Source organism: Grampus griseus (genome assembly GCF_964374135.1).
Source record: "Grampus griseus genome assembly, chromosome: 6".
NCBI classification, from domain to species: domain Eukaryota; kingdom Metazoa; phylum Chordata; class Mammalia; order Artiodactyla; family Delphinidae; genus Grampus; species Grampus griseus.
Genome location: NC_139000.1, coordinates 86438923 through 86459720, shown reverse-complemented (window position 1 = coordinate 86459720; position 20798 = coordinate 86438923). Strand labels below are relative to the sequence as shown.

The window sequence follows — 20798 nt, the reverse complement described above, 5'->3', positions numbered from 1 at the left end:
CTAACACAAACTTATTTATTTTAAAAATACACAATTTTTGGGCTTCCCTGGTGGCGCAGTGGTTGAGAGTCCGCCTGCCGATGCAGGGGACACAGGTTCGTGCCCCTGTCCGGGAAGATCCCACATGCCGTGGAGCGGCTGTACCCGTGAGCCATGGCCGCTGAGCCTGCGCGTCTGGAGCCTGTGCTCCGCAACGGTAGAGGCCACAACAGTGAGGCCCGCGTACCGCAAAAAAAAAAAAAAAAAAAACACAATTTTTACAAAGTGAGCATAGAGGGAACATACCTCAACATAATAAAGGTTATATATAAGCCCACACTAATATCATACTTAATGATGAAAAACTGAAAGCTTTTCCTCAAAGATTAGGAACAAAACAAGGATGTTCACTCTTGCCACTTTTATTGTACTGGAAGTCCTAGCCAGAGCAATTATGCAAGAAGAAAAAAGGCATCCAAATCAGAAAGGAAAAGTAAAACTGTCACTATTTGCAGGTGATATGAGATTATATACAGAAAACCTTAAAGACTCCACCAAAAAAAGTCAGAATATATAAATTCAGTAAAGTTGCAAGATACAAAATTAATATACAAAACTCAGCTGCATTTTTGTAGATTAATAAAGAACTATCAGAAAGTGGAATTAGAATCCCATTTATATTTACATCAAAAAAAGTAAAATAACTAGTAATGAATTTAACTAAGGAGGTGAAAGATCTGTACACTGAAAACTATACGACACTGATGAAAGAAACTGAATAAGATACAAATTAATGGAAAGATATTCCATGCTCATGGATTGGAAGAATATTGTTAAAATGTTCATACTACCCAAAGCAATCTATAGATTCAGTGCAATCCTTATCAAAATTCCAATGATGATTTTCACAGAAGTAGAAAAAAAAATCCTAAAATTCGTATGAAACCACAAAAAACTCCAAAAAGCCAAAGCAATCCTGAGAAAGATGAACAAAGGTGGAAGCACCATACTTTCTGATTTCAAACTATATCATAAAGCCAAAATAATCAAAACAGTATGATATTGGCATAAAACAGACAAATAGATCAATGGAACAAAATAGAGAGCCCAAAAATAAACTGTGCATATATGGTCATTTAATTTACAACAAAGGAGACAAGAATATACAATGGGGAAAGGCTCTCTTCAATAAATAGTGCTAGGAAAACTGGACAGCCATGTGCAAAAGAATGAAACCAATCTTGAAAAGATATCTGCACCTCCCCAGATTCACTGTAGTATTATTTACAATAGACAAACTATGGAAACAATATAAATGTCCATTGACAACTGAATGGATAAAGAAAAGGTGATACATATATGTGTGTGTGTGTGTGTGTGTGTGTGTGTGTGTGTAAAATACACAAGGAATATTATTCAGCCACGAAAAAGAAGGAAATCCTGCCATTGTGGCAACATGGTTAGACCTTGAGGGCACTGTGCTAGGTGAAATAAGTCAGAGAGAGAAAGACAATTACAGTATGATCCTACTTAGTGGAATCTAAAAAGAAAAAACCTTCATAGGTACAGAGAACAGATTAGTGGTAGTCAGAAGCAGGGGGTGGGGAGTGGGTAAAATGGGTGAAGGTGGTCAGAAGGTGCAAATTTCCAGTTATAAGACAAATAAGTTCTTGGGGATGTAACGTACAGTATGGTAACTATAGTTAACAATACTACATTGATACCTGAAAGTGGCTAATATTATAAGTTCTCAGCCCAAGAAAAAACATTGTAAATATGTATTGTGATGAATGTTAACTAAACTTAATGGGGCAGTCATTTCTCAATATACACATATATATATCGAATCATTATATTATACACTTAAAACTAATACAATGTCAGATGTCAATTACATCTCAGTAAAAAAAATACACAAGTTTTTAAGGTACTCTTCCTAGCTTTTATTTTATTTCATTGAATTTAGACGTCCAAGCAAACTAAACTATTGTGTGCTTATGTACATTACGTTTTAAGAATATGTGCATTTTAAGGGGAAAAAAACCTGACTATTTTAAATTACTTCCTTTTTATTTTTTGCCAAAAGAAATAATTTATTTTTTCTTAATTAAAACATAATAATTGGGAATTGTTCTGTAAAAATCTGAATCCATAAATAGTTTCTTGATAGTTATTAAAGGGTTAAACAAACAAATTCTATTGCAAGGTGGCTTGAAGCTGTATTTCACACAGCTGTCACAAGAAATGCCCAAAGGCCTGGATATGTTTGGAGAACCTAGCCTTACTTTTCACACCCCTCCCTCAGTAATACACCATCAAGAGCAGCACCAACAGGTCAGTTTTCTGGTATACAGCAAATGTCCACTTGCCACAAATGAGATTTAGCAACCTTACAATCTAGGTCGGCAAGTAAAAACAAGAGCCAGAAAATTCGGTCTAGACATAGAGGCCCTGTCCACCTTGAACTCTTCAAGTAGTTAGTTCCTTTCTCAAATTTGGAACTACTGGCTATCCTCATCCTCTTATTTGGCATTAACATTTTTATTTCTGGTAGATTACTTTCTTAAACATTTGAAGACAAGATATTATATATGTGGTGACAGCATACATTTTTAACAGGGCATGAATCCAATACATCAATAAGGAAAGTTTGAAGTACACTTGATATAACTACTACTAACTGAGAAATCTATCATACGCAGGGTTCGTAGTGAGCTGATACAATTATACCAGTTGTCTTTGGTCACTATCTCTTCTGAATGATTGGGCATCTGTTCTGATAAATTGGTGTCCCTGTCATACCATTTGATAAATATATTGTATATCATCCTTGCATGTATGCAAACTGAAAGAAGAATACTTACCTTCATTTTTCCACTGTATTTTGGGTCAGAAAGTGTTTCAAAGGCTGCATCTTTGCTTTTCTGCACAAAATCTGGGAATCTGGAAAATACCTGATCACATATCTTCTTGATAAGTGTTTCCTTAAGGGGAAAAGGTAGGAGAAAAGAAATCTCAACACAATTTAAACCTGTATAAATTGAAATCATTTAAGAAAAAAATCTATTTAGAAGGAATATATATTCCTTCCTAGGTTGAAGATTTTACCTTTTCTAATTCAGAAAACCTTAAAGTGATATGTTAATCATATATGGCTTTGATGAGTTCTGAGATAGTGATATAGCTATTAATTTTGCTGTTAACCTTTTTTAAAGATTTCCAAAATAAGGAACTGAATACTTCCCAAAGAGCAGTCTTTTAAAATTACATTTGAACAGCCTCAAGCCTATCACACAAAAAGAAAATGTAAAATCATTATATAAAAAAGTTTTAAAAAGATCTTTTTTATTTACATTGTGCTTTAGAATAAGACACAATTGAAATGCCTAAAGTAAACGACTGCATGTATGCCTAAATTTTGAAATTACTGATTTTTGTTAGTTTGGGAAGCACTCCTAATATTTAATATACAGATTATTATAAATCCTCATTTTAATCCAGTAGATAAGATAAATGTAATTAGACACATTATTAGTGGAATTAGGACTGACTCATCAAATATCTTTAATTAGTAATTATATCAAAAGATGTTAGGAAAATAAATATATCAACATTATCAGAGGCATAAAAAAGTTATTTTAATTTAAGGTTAACTTTTCTCACTTTGATTAAAATTTTAAGTGCATATACTTCTTTGACACCTAAATTAAAAAAACAAGCAAGTCAGTTACCTCTTAAATTTCATACAAAAATAACTTAAGGGTATTTGGCTAAGAAATTTTATACCAAATATAGAATACTTATACCAAATAGCATCACAAAGAAATTTAAAAAGTCAACCCAAACCTGTTGTTTGGAGGTGCTAGCAGCCTGCAGTAATGCAACATGGTTAGCTACCTTCTGAAGGACTGCAAGGTAACTGAAATACAAGGTTTTCACTGTTTCGCCATGTGAATTGGTCTGTAACCAGAAAAGTACAGAAAATAAAAATAAGCAAGGGACTAACATGGCTATGTAACTACTTACATCACAAAATATGCCACTTACAATAATACTTATTATCCGGTTACTATTGGCACAATACGCTCTGAGAAAATAATGGTCAACTGATATACAAAATATCCATGAATCACTAATGTGGAATCGTAGTTTTGGTGAAACATACACAATGATGTTTTTAATAAAAGAGGGGAGAAAGTCCTCATTCCAGGAAGTATACACAGTGATAGAAATGCTGCCATAAGAGGTTCCTGGTCATAAAACTCTACAGTGTGGTGATGGTGTTACATAGAAGCCTTTACTCTCTCCGCTCACCCATTCCAGTTTTCTAGGAAACTGTGCTATTACAAAAATGTGAAGTGGTTAAAGTCAGCAAAATAAATGAGATATGGAATAAATACCAATCTAGATAAATATTTACTTATGGTCCCTCTATGCATGTGGATGTGAGTTGATAATAAAGTAGCAAGGTGAAAAAAGGGCAGGAAATACATAGATTTTTTTAAAAAAGCATAAATGAATATTTGTTTCCAAATAAAAATAAAATACTTTACTGTACTGATACAGTTTCTTTTAAATTAACATTCACTCTCAGATCAGAATATTTTAAGCCTGCTATCAAAGAGGAAGTATTATCCATTGATAATGAGAAATTTACTGGAAATGAAATGAAATTTCAAGATTAAAGCAGGATACTTCCCAGTAACAGTTGAAAGGGAAGATATAAAATTGGAGCTACTTTTAAAAACTAGTTTTTTGAAAAGATACTGAATATTGTATTTTGCTGTGATTACTATTTGATATTGTAAAATCTTTTGCAAAATTATTCCCTTTTCTTAAATTACAGCTACTAAAACTAAAGAACCATGTGAGGAAAAGTTATTTTATCTGCTACTTACTTTGATACTATTAGAATACAGTACTCTGTAATCAAAAGCAAGATAGTAAGGATATCGTACGGAAATGCTTACCTTATAACAACAATTTCTCCTTTTTCGGCCACTGCTGCAGGTACAAGGCTTAGAAGATTGAAGTATCAAAGACACATCTTCTGTTTCTAATACTGTTTGATAGACGGCTTTCTGAAAATCTGTCAGAGAACAATATACCATCTGCCAAGATAAAATACAAGGTAACTATTAGTATCTTTTTCATAGCAATAATAATCACAATGCACATCAGGTTTCATAGACTGTAATAGTGAAAACTGCTCATAAATTTATATTTTTTCTGGATACATCACTATACATAGGAGAATATAAGAAAATTTCTCCTAATTCTCCCATATTCTATGCTACAACCCTACCCTAAAGTATACAAATTATAACTTACTTTCCAAATAAATCTCATAGTTTTTCTTTAATTTAAAAAATCAAAATATGAAAAAAGTATGTAATTTCCTTATAAATTTCTCAACATATTATTGTGGGTCTTTTCAGGGGTCTATATTATTAGCCCATCATGCAAATAAGTGATTAAAGTTTAGGTCAAATAAAAAAACTAGAAAAGGAAAAAGGGAAAATTTTTAGAACAATGGTATGGATAATACTTACTGAATTACTTGAAAATTTAGAAAAAAATTAAAAACTTCCTATTACTGAAAACAGGATAAAGCATTTGCATTTGATATCTTGCTATAAATTCCCAAGATTAGTAAAGATAAGAATTAAGTAAATACACATAAAAGCAAAACTTGTAGAAGTTGCTACCTTGTGCCCAAATTCAAGAAAAGAAAAAAATATAAGAAAACAATGCCACAAAGTTATAGTGGATACAGTCTGCCTTATATTTCTGGTAGTACTGGAAATTGGTAAAATTCTTCTACATATAGCTGTATGTAACCAAGGTCATAAAACTAAATATATCCATATTAGGACTTTGAGGAATGTGAATAGGGGAAAAGCCACCTATTTTAAAATATTTATATGTGTGTATCACTACAATAGAATATTACTGCAAAAAAAAGATGCATGGTGCATATGAGAATATTGAAGATGGGGTCAACGATTAAGGTACAGAGGGAAATTCTGAGTTATTATTTTCCTCCAGGTTTACTAAGATATATTTGACATACAACATTGTGTAAGTTTACAGTGTAAAACACTATGATTTGATATGTGTATTTATTGCAAAATGATTACCACAGCAGTAAGGTTAGTTAACACATTCATCACTTCACATAATTACTTTTTGTATGTGTGGTGAGAACATTGAAGATCTATTCTCTTATCAACTTTCAAGTATACACAGTATTGTTAACTACAGTCACTATGCTGTACATCAGATCCCCAGAACTATTCATCTTATAACTGGAACTTTGTACCTTTTGACCAGCATTTCCTCATTTCCCCTAAACCTGAGCCTCTGGCAAACACCATTCTACTCTCTGTTTCTGTAAGTGTAGCTTTTTTTTTTTTTTTTAAACTCCACATATAAGTGAGATCATACAGTATTTGTCTTTCTCTGATTTATTTCAGTTAGCATAATGCCCTCCATGTTGTCACAAATGACAGATTTCCTTCTTTTTTTATGGCTGAATAATATTCCATTCTATATACATACATATTTTCTTTATTCATTCATCTGTCAACAGACAGTAAGGTTGTTTCCACATCTTAGCTATTGTGAATAATGCTGCAATAAACACAGGAGTTCAGGTATCTCTTCAAGAGTAATTGCATTTCCTTCAGGTACACGATCATCCCTCAGTATCTGCGGGGGATCGGTTCCAGGACCCACCTCCCCTATGTTTAACAAAATCTGTGTATGCTCAAACCCCTTATATAAAATAGCGTAGTCTTGGTCCTCTGTATCTGCAGATGTGGAACCTGCAGATGCAGAGGACCGACTGTATACCTGGAAGTGGGATTGCTGGTAATTCTATTTTTAATTTTTTGATGAATCTCCATACCATTTTCCATCGTGGTTATACCAATTTACATTCCCACAAACAGTGCACTGGGGTTCCCTTTTCTTCACATCAGCACAACACTTGCTACCTCTTGCCTTTTTTTTTTTTTTTTTTCCTCTTGCCTTTTTGATAACAGTCATTCTGACAGGTGTGCACTGATATCTAATTGTGGTTTTGATTTGCATTTCCCTGATGATTAGTGATATAGAGCATCTTTTCATGGGTCTGTTGGCCATCTGTGTGTCTTCTTTGGAAAAAAGTCTGTTTATTAGGTCCTCTGCCCATTTTTTAATTGGATCGTTTGGTTTTTTGCTATTGAGTTGTATGAGATTTCATATATTCTAAATGAGTCCCTTATCAAATATATGGTTTGCAAATATTTTGTCCCATTCAATAGGCTGCTTCTTCCTTCTGTTGATTGTTTCTTTTGTTGTACAGAAGCTTTTTAGTTTGATGTAACCTCACTTGTTAATTTTTGTTTTTGTTGCTGTGCTTTTGATGTCATATCCAAAAAATCATTACCAAGGACTTCCCTGGTGGCACAGTGGTTAAGAATCCACCTGCCAATGCAGGGGACACAGGTTCAAGCCCTGGTCTGGGAAGATCCCACATGCCACGGAGCAACTAAGCACGTGCGCCACAACTACCGAGCCTGTGCTCTAGAACCTGCGAGCCATGAAAGCCTGTGCACAGCAACGAAAACCCAACACAGCCAAAAATTAATTAATTAATTTAAAAAAATCATTGCAAGACCAATGTCAAGGAGGTTTTCCCCTATGTTTTCTTCTACGAATTTTATAGTTTCAGGTCTTACATTTAAATCTTTAATCCATTTTGAGTTAATTATTATGAGTGGTGTAAGACAGGAGTCCAATTTCATTCTTTTGCATGTGAATACCCAATTTTCCCAGCACCATTTATCAAAAAGACTGTCTTTTATTCTCCATTCAGTACTGTCTCCCTTCTAAAATATTGGTGGACTGTTTACACATGGGTTTATTTCTGGGCTCTGTATTCTATTCCACTGGTCTATGTATCTGTTTTTATGCCAGCACCATACTGTTTTGATTACTGTAGCTTTGTAATATAGTTTAAAATCAGGAAATGTGATGCCTCCAGCTTTGTTCTTCTTTCTTAGGATTTATTTGGCAATTTGGGGTCTTTTGTGATTTCATACAAATTTTAGGATTGTTTTTTCTATTTCTGTGAAAGATGTCATTGGAATTCTGATAGGGAGTGTATTGAATCTGTAGATTGCTTTGGGTAGTGTGGACATTTTAATATTAATTCTTCAAATCTATGAATATGGAATCTTTCAATTTATTTGTGTCTTCTTCAGTTTCTTTTATCAATGTCTCATAGTTTTCAGCATATGTGTCTTTCACCTCTTTGGTTAAATATATTCCAAAGTATTTTACTGTTGAGTTGTTACTAAAACATGTAGTAATATTCACTGAACACTGCTTACATATCACATATTTCAGAGCAACCATGTGAGGCAAGCACCATTGTCACCATTCCCATTTAAAAGATAAAGAAATCAAGGCTTCCCTGGTGGCGCAGTGGTTGAGAGTCTGCCTGCCAATGCAGAGGACACGGGTTTGTGCCCCGGTCCGGGAAGATCCCACATGCCGCGGAGCTGCTGGGCCCGTGAGCCATGGCTGTTGAGCCTGAGCATCCGGAGCCTGTGCTCCGCAACGGGAGAGGCCACAGCAGTGAGAGGCCGCGTACCGTAAAAAAAAAAAAAAAGATAAAGAAATCAAGTTTTGAGAGATTTAACAAATTGCTCAAGGTGATAAAACTAGTAAGTAGGGGAGCCAGGATTGAAGCCTATGGTATTTGATTTCAGAGACCAAGTTCTAAAACTCTGTGCACAACTCTTTCTTCATATACTTAAAATTTATTGTTCCTACTAGATATATAACTAAAATTACACAAAACATTTAAAAAGTGGGGTTCAAAAAATAAACAAATGGGACCTAATGAAACTTAAAAGCTTTTGCACAGCAAAGGAAACCGTAAAAAAGACGAAAAGACAACCCTCAGAATAGGAGAAAATACTTGCAAACAAAGCAACTGACAAAGGATTCATCTCCAAAATACACAAGCAGTTCATGCAGCTCAATATCAAAAAAAACAAACAACCCAATCCAAAAATGGGCAGAAGACCTAAATAGACATTTCTCCAAAGAAGATATACAGATTGCCAAAAAACACATGAAAAGATGCTCAACATTACTAATCATTAGAGAAATGCAAATCAAAACTACAACGAGGTATCACCTTACACCAGTCAGAATGGCCATCATCAAAAAATCTACAAACAATAAATGCTGGAGAGGGTGTGGAGAAAAGGGAACCCTCTTGCACTGTTGGTGGGAATGTAAATTGATACAGCCACTATGGAGAACAGTATGGAGGTTCCTTAAAAAACTAAAAATAGAACTACCGTATGACCCAGCAATCCCACTACCAGGCATATACCCTGAGAAAACCATAATTCAAAATGAGTCATGTACCACAATATTCACTGCAGCACTATTTATAATAGGCAGGACATGGAAGCAACCTAGATGTCCATTGACAGATGAATGGATAAAGAAGATGTGGCACATATATACAATGGAATATTACTCAGCCATAAAAAGAAATGAAATTGAGTTATTTGTAGTGATGTAGATGGACCTAGAGTCTGTCATACAGTGTGAAGTCAGAAAAACAAAAACAAATACCATATACTAATACATATATATGGAATCTCAAAAAAAAATACGTTTCTGATGATACTAGGGGCAGGACAGGAATAAAGACACAGACGTAAAGAAGGACTTGAGGACCCGGGGAGGGGGAAGGGTAGGCTGGGACGAAGTGAGAGAGTAACATTGACATATATACACTACGAAATATAAAATATATAGCTAGTGGGAAGCAGCTGCATAGCACAGGGAGATCAGCTTGGTGCTTTGGGACCACCTAGAGGGGTGGGATAGGAGGGTGGGAGGGAGATGCAAGATGGAGGGGATATGGGGATATACGTATGTATATAGCTAATTCACTTTGTTATACAGCAGAAACTAACACAACACTGTAAAGCAATTATACTTCAATATGTTAAAAAAAAAAGTGGGGTTCATGAAGTATTCCAATTGAATGATAATATATGCTTTAGATCAAAAAGTCAAATGTTGTATCAGTTTCCCCAACTTGCATATCAAGATCATATTTTCCTTTCAAATCTATTTTTAAAAATAATAATCAACAGGATATCCTAAGATTAGGGTATTTGATAGGACTGCCCCTATTGAGGACAATATTAATTAGATTTAATTCACAGTAATTTTTAGAAACTTTATTCCATTGCCTGAGCTAGAAGAACCACAAGATTAAAAACTATAAAAGACCACTATATTTTATAAAAATTTTCTTAAGGTTAACACCTCAAATTTTCTTGTACAATTAACAGAATTTAATTGTAATTTTCCTACAATTTCTTAAAATTAGGTTAGTTGTGTAACTGTACATTGCATTCTACAAGAAATGTACCTATATAAAAAAAGCTTTTAACAAATTTGGCCTGTAGTTAGAATTAAATTACCAAAGAGTATACTGGGTTGTAGATGGTACACAGTATAGGAAGGACAAAATATGAACAGAAAACACATTACGGAAAGAAGTTCTTCTTCCTTCATTGAGGAAGAATTATATCAAAACCTTCTTGTTCTAAAATAAGAGAAATGAGTTTAATGTATATTAACAGTAAACCTGTTAGAAAAAATGTTAGTAAAGTTAGTGAGGAAGATGACTGGGCTCAATTAATATTTTATGAAATTCTGCATATAACTTTTTTTCATACTGAGTAAAAGGCAAAAATCTATATTCATAAAATACCACAGGAGATAGGTTTTCTCTTCAAAAGGAATATTTTTAGAAAAAATGAAACACGACAAGAAATTCATAATATACACAAAAGCTGTTCTCACCCGGTCTTCCTTCTTAGGCAACTGATCCTTGATTAGAGTCTTGGTACGCCTGAGAAACCATCCAGACATCTTTTTTGCAAGCCTTTGCATGGCCTTTCGGCCAGTAGCTAGTTCTCTTTTTGTTGCTGTGTGTCTCTGACCATGTTCTACTTGGTCAGAAAACTGTTTCTTGAAGTGGATCATGCTACCTAAAAGTCCTGGCACAGCCCTTTATAAAGGCAATAAGAAAAAATGTTAAGGCTTTATTAAACTATCTAAATAGGAAATCACTAACTTCTTTTTGCCTTTAAAAAATATACTCAGTCACTTGTTTATTAATGATAACAATAACAAAAGGCAAGAAAGCAGAATGGTCTTTATGACAATTTTAGTGAACAACTATAAGAAGATGATGGAACAGGTAAATTAGTTCAGATATTTACTTCAGGGACCAAGAATAATAAAGATAGGCTTTCATGGGACACTATACTCTGAATACTATGTTTGGGATCAAACACTTCTGTAAACAGATAATTTTTTTTCAGAAACAAATAATTAGGAAACACGGTAACATTAAGTTAAGGAAGTATTAAATAATTTTCCAAAAAATAAAAAGTGTTTTTACTCACCAGTCCATAACACACCACAATTCTTTCATGTTGTTCTGAAGAATGGTTCCAGTGAGGCCAATTCGGACATTACATTTTAAAGCTTTCATAATTTCTGTTACTCTAGCCTTTGGATTCTTGATTCTATGAGCTTCATCTACAATGACAGCTGACCATTCCAAACTATAAAGTGAGGAAAAAGGGAGGAAAGGTTGAAAAAATTTCCCTTTCTTAGTCTATATAATTTTTAGAGTGCAGCTTTCTCTACCGAAGTTTTGCAGTTTTTTTCCTCTACTCTTTGTTGATTCCACGGAATTCTCACCTCCTTATTTAAATGATCACAGCTTTGGACAACCCATGAAAATTAAATGTGTAGGAAGATAAAAAGAAATAGAGATTTTGTTTAGTAACAATGAAATGAAATAACTCATTTAAACATGACTAAAATGACAAAATGGAATCTTCTAAAAGTAATAAAACAGAGAAATAAATACCATGTTAATTACGAATGAAAAAATATCAATATAAACTCATGATTTTTAAAAGTTGTACTACATAGCTCTGTCTGCTAAAAAGGTTTAGAATTGATTGTTACCCCAGTAGCAATGAACAACCATAGTGGTCAATCCACTAAAAGGAAGCAGATTCCCATGGTGAAACAGTTGATTTCAGGTGTGCAGCAGGGGAAATACTGGACAGTGAGAAAGCACAGATGTATTCAAAGACAAATGGGGGCATGTCCAAAGGACACAGGAGCCAGACTAATTAGAAAATTTAAGCATGACTATAGGATAGTATAAAACATTGAATAAATAAAAACCCAGGAGTTGTATGAAAAAATTTACTTTAGACCTTTACCTCACACCATATACAAAAACTAACTAAAAATAGATCACAGACCTAAATATAAAGCTAAAACTATAAAAGTTATAAAATGTAGGAAGAAATCTTGTGACTCTGGGTTAGGGAAGAATTTCTTAGATATGACACCAAAAGCATGGTCAATAAAAAATTTTGATAAGTTGGACCTCATCAAAGTTAAAAACTTTTGCTCTTCCAAACACACAATTAAGAAAATGAAAAGACATACTACAGACTGGGAGAAAATATTTGCAAATCATAACCTGATAAAGAACTTGTATACAGAATTATATAAAGAACTACTACAACACAGTTGAAGTTAAGACAATCCAATTAAAAAGATGGGTAGAAGATTTTAATAGACATTTCACCAAAGAAGATATACAAAGGGAAAATAAGCACATAAAAAAGTCATCATTGGACTTCCCTGGTGGCCCAGTGGTTGAGAGTCCGCCTGCCGATGCAGGGGACACAGGTTCATGCCCTGGTCCGGGAAGATCCCACATGCCGCAAAGCGGCTGGGCCTGTGAGCCATGACCACTGAGCCTGTGCGTCCGGAGCCTGTGCTCCGCAACGGGAGAGGCCACAACAGTGAGAGGTCCGCGTACAGCAAAAAAAAAAAAAAAAAAAAAAAAGTCATCATTAGAAAAACGCAAAAAAACCCCAAGAGATACTACCGAAAACCTATTTGACTGTCAATCAAAAAAAGACTGACAATATTAAGTACTGGCAAGAGAAACTGTAAACCTCATACACTGCTTTTGGGAAAGTACAGCTATTTTTCTAAAACAGTATGGCTGTTTCTTAAAAAGTTAAATTTCCTCACACCACCCAGCAATTCCATTCCTAAGTATCTATGCAAGAGAAATGAAAATTTACATTCACACAAAGGCTTGTACGTAAATGTTCAGAGCAGCATTATTGGTAATAGCCCAAAAGTGGAAACAATCCAAACGTCCATTCACTGGACAAACAAAATGAGATATATATATATATATATATATATATATATATATATATATATATATATATATATACACACACACACAAAATAGTACTGTTTAGCAATAAAAAGGAATAACTACTGAAACATCATACATGATGAACCCCCAAAAACATATTAAGTGAAAGAAGCCAGACACAAAAGACTACATATTGTATGAAATTTATATGAAATTTCCAGAAAAGGCAAATCTAGAGACAGAAAGTAGATTAGTGGTTGCCTGGAACGAGATGGGACCAGAGATTGACTGAAAACAAAAAACTTTTTGAGGTGATGGAAATGTTCTTAAACTGGATTGTGGTGATAAATGCACAACTTTATAAATTTACTAAAAACCATTCTATGCTTAAAATGGGTACATTCTATGGCATGTCAATTGTACCTCAATAATCTATGAGTCCATAGTGATACTCAAAAAACAGGGGTTGGGGAGTGGGAGAGAAACTTTGCTATCATTGCGAATGACCATTGTACCAATTTGTTAGTCTGAAAATTGGAAATTAAAGCAAAAGAATCAAGCATCACTCACCTTGCTTTGCCGGTTGAAATTATAGTTTATTTCTAATTATAGGAGAATGCTGTTAATAAGTGTAGAAGAAATGATAAACTTAGGAAAATACTATTTTGCAAAACCCAATAAAATAACTGATTCAGGCAAGAATAATTTCTGTATGCTAATATCACTAAGTAAAAGGATTAAGGGACCAGGATATTGAAATGGTAGCAAAGCGTAACCCACAGAGTACTTCTAATTGTAAAGGGAGAAACATATCTTTACAATGGAGAGATCTGATGATCACCTCCTTAGCCTATGGGACAAACTTTGCAACATTAATAGTAGAACAACTTGACATTAATATCTCCTGAAATAATGTAATATGAAGTCCACAGCATCACTTATGAAGTATTCTTGTCAAAAAATGTCTGACCTGAAGCTAATTAAGTCTTTAGAACAAAATCAGCTTACAAAACTACATATGTTAGAGGAATACATAACTCCTTGAGAAAGCAATCAGACAAATCTAATGTGAGACATCCTAAAACACAACTGGCCTGGTCCCCTCAAAATGTCTTATAATAAAAAAATAAAGTTGAGGGAATGTTCTAGATTAGAAGAGACTAAACAGACTTAATAGTCAACACACACACATTACCTTATATCTTGCCAACATACATACACACACACACACACACACACACAACTGGTGACTACAGGTGTTGAGTATATAGATGTTCATGTACTATTACTTCAGTTTTTCTAAAGGTTTGATCATTTTCTTAATATAAAGTTGAAAAAGGATAAGAGATCAAGAACAAAGGAAAAGAGGAGAAAACAATCACAAAATTTTAAAAGCAGGGAAGAAGATGAACAAGACAACTTATAAAAACAGAGGAAGGAGTATCCCACGCCAGTAGTAAAGAAAGCCAAGAAACAATCTGATTCATATTATTGAGCTCTTTCTTAAATGGTAGCACCAGATGCTTCTGGAAATTGGAGTTAGGTAAATGTTCAACAGTCTGTTTAAGAAGTTGTTGGAGCTCCTATATACTATTCGTTATCCCACAAAATAGCCAGCCAGGACACTGTAAAGTAAGCAAAAGAAGGGCAAAATACAGCAAGATCTTCATTTTTCCTTAAGAGGAAATCAACAAGTGATGTTAAAAACTTGAAGGATAATTTTTAAGTTGCAGCATAAACATGTTCTTTGAGATATGGAAGTAAAAACTAGGAAGATAAGTTAAAGAGTTGAAGGTGACTGTCTCTGAAGAACAGCTAATGGGGGTGGCAGACAGGAGTGAACTGTGTTCATATTTGGCTCTTTAAATAATATGCATATATAACTTTGATAAAAATAAAAATGAAGTAAAACATAACCGTAATAACAAAGAGATACAGCTCACTCATAGAGTGTTTATCTACTCTATGGATTATCTATGATAAATGTTTAATCCTGGTCTATCATATGGAGCATTCTCACAAAAATTACTTAATATTTACTCAGATTGAATATAAATTATATTGAATATTGTTAAAAATAAAGCCATTCAAACAAATAAAGGAAAACTAAATACAACAAAAACTGTAACATTTGATTTTTCTAATTTTGCACAGAAATGTTAGAATTCTTATTTAATATTTATAACAATCACAGAAAATAACCACTTGACACTATTATATGCTAGAAGTGTAATAAGCACTGAAATACAGAAATTATTCTACATCAAAGACCTCACAGTCTAAAGGAGCAGTTAAACAAAAATTAAAATGACTGTTGCTATGATAAATGAATTTATTACATTTATCTAACTATAGAATATCTCTTACATAATACATTGCATAAAAGCCCAAAGTCAAGGTTTAAATCTCATGTCCACGACTGACTTAGTTGTTGTAGGCTTGGGTAAGTTACTTAACTTCATGCCTCAGATTGTTCCTGTCTTCTGACAGCATCCAGGAAATAGTAACAGGCAAACTTATGAGCTTGTAAAATAAAATCCTAGAGCTTACAAAAAATGGTAGCTCTAAATCCAACTTTACAAAATAATTACATTAAATATAAATGGACTAAACACTCCAAATAAAAGGCAGGGATTATCAAAAAGGATAAAAATGCAAGACCCAGCTATATGCTAACCACAAGACACTCACCTTAAATATAAGGAACAGATAAAAACAAAAAGTTGGAAAATGATAAACATACAGTAAACATAAGAAATCTGTATTGTCTATATTAATACCAGATAAAACTTCAAGATTATTAGATATGAAAAGGAACATTTTTAAAGATAAAAGGATCAATTTATAAGGAAAAAATCCTAATCACCAATGTGTGTGTACCTAATTACAGAGCTTCAAAATATATGAACTGAAAATTGACAGAACTGAAAGGAGAAATAAACAAATCCATAATTATAATTGAAAATTTCAACATTCCTCTCTCAGAAATTGTAAGCCAATTAGAAAGAAAATCAGTAAAGACAGAGAATACTTGAACAACACCTAACCAAACTGACTTTACTGATATTTATAGAACATCACATCCAACCACGGTAGAAAAAACACTTTTTTCAAGTGTACACAGATCAGAAAAATGCAAATTACACTGCAATGGGATACCACTATACATGCTAAAAACAAAAAACTGACAATACCAAATACTGGTGAGAATATGAAACAAACGAAATTTAATAGGTTGCTAGTTGGAGTAGAATAGTACAACCTCTCTGGAAAATGGCTTATCAGTTTCTTCTAAAGTTAAACCTATACTTACCATATAACCCAGAAATCCCACTCCTAGGAATTTACAGAAGAGAAATCAAAATATATGTCAAAAGAAGGCTTATACATAAATATTACTTAAATTTTTACTTACAGTAACCAAAAACTGGAAAACCCAAATATCTATCCTCAAATGAATGGATAACAAAATGTGATATATTCATAAAATACAATACAATTCAGCATTAAAAAAGAATGATCACTGATACATTCAATAACATAGCTGAATCTCAAAAACATGATGATGAGCAAAAGATGCCAGACACAACAGTTCTGGAGGCTCAAATTCCAAGATCAAAGTGTTGGCAAGTTTGGTTTCTTCTGAGGTCTCTCTCCTTACAGATTGCTGCTCTCTGTGTACATGAGTTCCTCGTATCTCCTTCTCTTCTTCTAAGGACAACCAGTCAGATTGGACTCCCAGATTAAGCCCCACCATAATGGCTTCATTTTAATTTAATTACCTTAAGTTACATTCTGAGGTTCTTGGAGTTGGGACTTGAACACATGAATTTGGAGGGGACACAATTTAGCTCATAACAAGCCTCCTAACTGGTCTTTCTCCATTCAGTTCGGCTCTACTCTGCACAGAGCAGCTTCGTTACTTATAAAATGTAAATATAATCATTTTTATCATAATAGTAATCTCCTGAAAACACTTCAGGGACACTCTGCTGCTCTAAGGATAAAGACCAAAATCCTCTAAGAGGCTTTCTGTTCCTTGCTTACCACACTGGTGTTGTCATCTGGCCACTTCCTTCTTACACTCTAGGCTACAGTCATTACATGCAGAAAGCATCAGAACTGTTTTCATTTATTAAAAAGTGCTGTGATCTTTGTTGCCTGAAGGCCTCTATAATTTTGTTTATAAGGGATAAATTTATTTATTTATTTTTGGCTGTGTTGGGTCTTTGTTGCTGCACGTGGGCTTTCTCTAGTTGCAGCAAGCGGGAGCTACTCTTGGTTGCGGTGTGTGGGCTTCTCATTGCGGTGGCTTCTTTGTTGCGGAGCACGGGCTCTAGGCACACTGACTTCAGTAGCTGTGGCATGTAGGCTCAGCAGTTGTGGCTTGCGGGCTCTAGAGCACAGGCTCAGTAGTTGTGGCGCATGGGTTTAGCTGCTCCGCGGTATGTGGGATCTTCCTGGACTGGGGATCGAACCCATGTCCCCTGCATTGGCAGGCAGATTCTTAACCACTGCATCACTAGGGAAGTCCTCTCTGCAAATGTTGTTTGTTCCCTCTTCCTGGATTATTTTCCTGCTCTTTCCTATTCTTACCTATCCTTCAATTCTCACTCAGCTCATAGGTCATCTTCTCTGGGAAGCTCCCTGACTACTCTCCTCACTCTGCAGCAGTCAGGCTCCTCATGTGCTCCTATAACATCCCCTGTTTCATATTATAGCGTTCACATGACTTTATAATTGCCTGTCTCTAGATTCCCCACTAAAATCTTAAGATACAGTTCATTTCTTTTGGGTACTTATAGTCCTGGAATAGTGGTTCTCAATATGTATATGCACTTTTTGCCACTCTATATTCACAACAGACTCCCATAATTAAAATAATTCATGAAAATCACTGTTTTAGTCCAGAGGTATCATACACATAAAAGGTTGCACATGAGATTTAGGACAAGTCCTATGCATTAACATGCATTGTTTGGATAGGTAATAGAGGAAATTAAATAAGGAACTGTATAAAATCTGACTCAGGATTTTCTTCTTAGAAAATAAGTTAATTATTATAAACTGTCTATTTCAATAATCCTGAAATAAAGTTAAATCATGCTAAAGAATATTTAGAGCTTTAAAAAAATCACAATATAAAGGGATAAATACAATTGACATAAACAGAATACTAATGCAATCATTCCCATTATTTCGATTACCTGTTAAGTTCATCCAGACATAAGCGCAGTGTTTCATATGTTGTTAGAGCAATTTCACATTTCCTCTGTTTCACACGAGTCAGTTCACTGTCTTTTTTGTTACCATGTAAAATAGTGACTCTGAAATATCCCCAGGTGTCCAGTTCATCCCTCCAGTTGTAGAGGACAGAAAGAGGAGCAACTATTAAGAACATCTGTAAAAAGAAGAAAAAAAATTTAATGATATAATTTTTTAAATGAAAAAGAACCCCAAAGTTAAATCCAGAATATCAATAGTCCTATTCCTTGATTTTTGACACTGTAGTTAATAAGTATAAATACAACTGAGAAACTGAATATATCTGGACTTAGAAGTCCATCAAAAAGTACTGTTGTTTACTTAGCACCTTATTAGGAAAAAAATAGATACCCAACCTTGTCCAAAGGAGCAGCTATTTTTTATTTTCCCCCCAAAAGGAGTTGAGAGATAAGAAAAAAATAATTCTCCAAAACAAAAAAAAAGAGAGTATAATCAGGATCCCAGTAATAACTTCAAGGGCCATGTGGGTAATAGAAATATGCAAAGCAGGCCAGGTTTTTTATTGAAATGTATGGTCTTCCAGAGCTCTCTTTCCTTTTCACTTTCCTAGTCCATTTCCTCTCCCCCTCTCTCAGATACTATCAGTTGATAACCTGGAAAATTCACTGGAAAATTGAAGCAATTAGAAGAAAACCTCTTCTCTTATCACTAGATCAATAACCTACCTATAATTACTTCTATATATTCTGCTCTCCCATCTATTACCATGGGTGAACTGTCCATGTTCTTTTCTAAAGACAAACCCTGAACTTATATAGTGGCTCCAATCACTTCCTGTCAACCTGAAGTCAATGATGAAGAAACTGTTCCCAATCTGCCCAACATGATTACATTCTGCTTTTCAATGGACCGCATACAACCCCAAGCAAACACATTCTAATATATATTTCTCAGCATTAAAAAACAAACCTAACAAACAAAAAAGCTCCTTCTTAAACCTACATCTCTCTCTAGCTATCCCCCATTACTTTACTTTCTTTATAGAAATGATCCTCAGGAGTTATCAATACTTGCTGTCCCTACTTACTCTCCTGTTCTCTCTTAACTCATGTAAGTGGGACTTCTGCCCTAACCCATTAAGATTAACAATATTTCTGTTTAATCTTGAAATAAATGTTTTGGGGTTTCACCAACATTTCCTGTACTAATCCCAAATCCTGTTGTCATCAGCCATTTTAATTTTTAATGTTTTTATCTCCTACTGTTACCACTATTCCTAAGCTATTATCTTTAATAGGGTTTTAAGTAAGTTTCTTTTCTGCAGTTTTATACTTGTCCTACTTGATAAAGATGAGCCAATTACACATACATACAAACAAAAAAATAAAATAACAAAAAAAAAAATACAATACTACTCTAAATCCTACACTCTCTTCTATGAAATATTTCAGCTGGGCCATTTGTCAGTTGTAAGATGTCATATCTGTGACTTTGTTTTAGAAACAGGAAAAAGAAAAAGAAGAGAAGATTAACCTACTAAATGTGAGAGTTCCTTTCTTCTACCCCAGCATCAAGCATATATAAGTACTTTTATGTCATACGTGATTCATCTCAAATAGTTTCATCTTCCGGCTCGGAATTTATCTTATGAATTCCATTTTTCTCCTACTACCTTCAAATAAAAAATTTGGGCTCCAAGTAATAAGCCCAGTTATTGTCTCTGCCCAACCCCCTAACCTTTTTACTTTTTAATATCATAAGATGAAAATGTTATCCAAACTCCATCTGAGCACTTTGAGCAGTTTTCCACTCGAGGGGTCATTCATCAAAGGTGTCAACGAATCTACACTTTGTTGTACAGCAGAAACTAACACACCATTGTAAAGCAATTATACTCCAACAAAGGTGCTAAAATAAATAAATAAATAAATAAATCCCAAACATAAAAAAAAAAAAAGGTGCCAATGAACCTAAAGATTCCTAGAATCGGCCCTAAGATTCCAGAAGTTGTTTAAAAATTAAGACAGTCCTTATAGACATTATTGGTCTTCAAAGTTGTAAAAGGTAAATCAAATGGATCAATAACTCATTTTAATACTAAAAGAGGTAAGAAAACTGAGTTATGCCATTTAACAGACATTAACCCAAGAACTTCACATAAAAATGCTATAAAGTAAAAATATTTATTATTTCCTTTTTAGAGATGAGAAAACTAAAGTATAGATGTGTTAAATAATATGCCCAAGGTCATAATGCTATAAAGTGGAAAAGTAAGTATTTGAACCCATGTCTG

The 20798-nt window shown here is 34.0% G+C and overlaps 1 protein-coding gene across 2 annotated transcripts in view; it reads right to left on the bottom strand.

Annotated features, from left to right (window-relative positions):
• ERCC6L2 (ERCC excision repair 6 like 2) overlaps window positions 1-20798 on the bottom strand; it is a 139965-nt gene that overhangs the window by 77648 nt on the left and 41519 nt on the right. For both annotated transcript variants that reach the window (XM_082657395.1, XM_082657396.1), the window contains exons 4-9: window positions 18487-18680; window positions 11478-11639; window positions 10870-11077; window positions 4950-5090; window positions 3826-3939; window positions 2844-2963 (exon numbers count right to left, since the gene is read on the bottom strand). In XM_082657395.1, the coding sequence (XP_082513521.1) occupies window positions 2844-2963; window positions 3826-3939; window positions 4950-5090; window positions 10870-11077; window positions 11478-11639; window positions 18487-18680 (939 nt within the window). The remainder of the gene's footprint in view (window positions 1-2843; window positions 2964-3825; window positions 3940-4949; window positions 5091-10869; window positions 11078-11477; window positions 11640-18486; window positions 18681-20798) is intronic.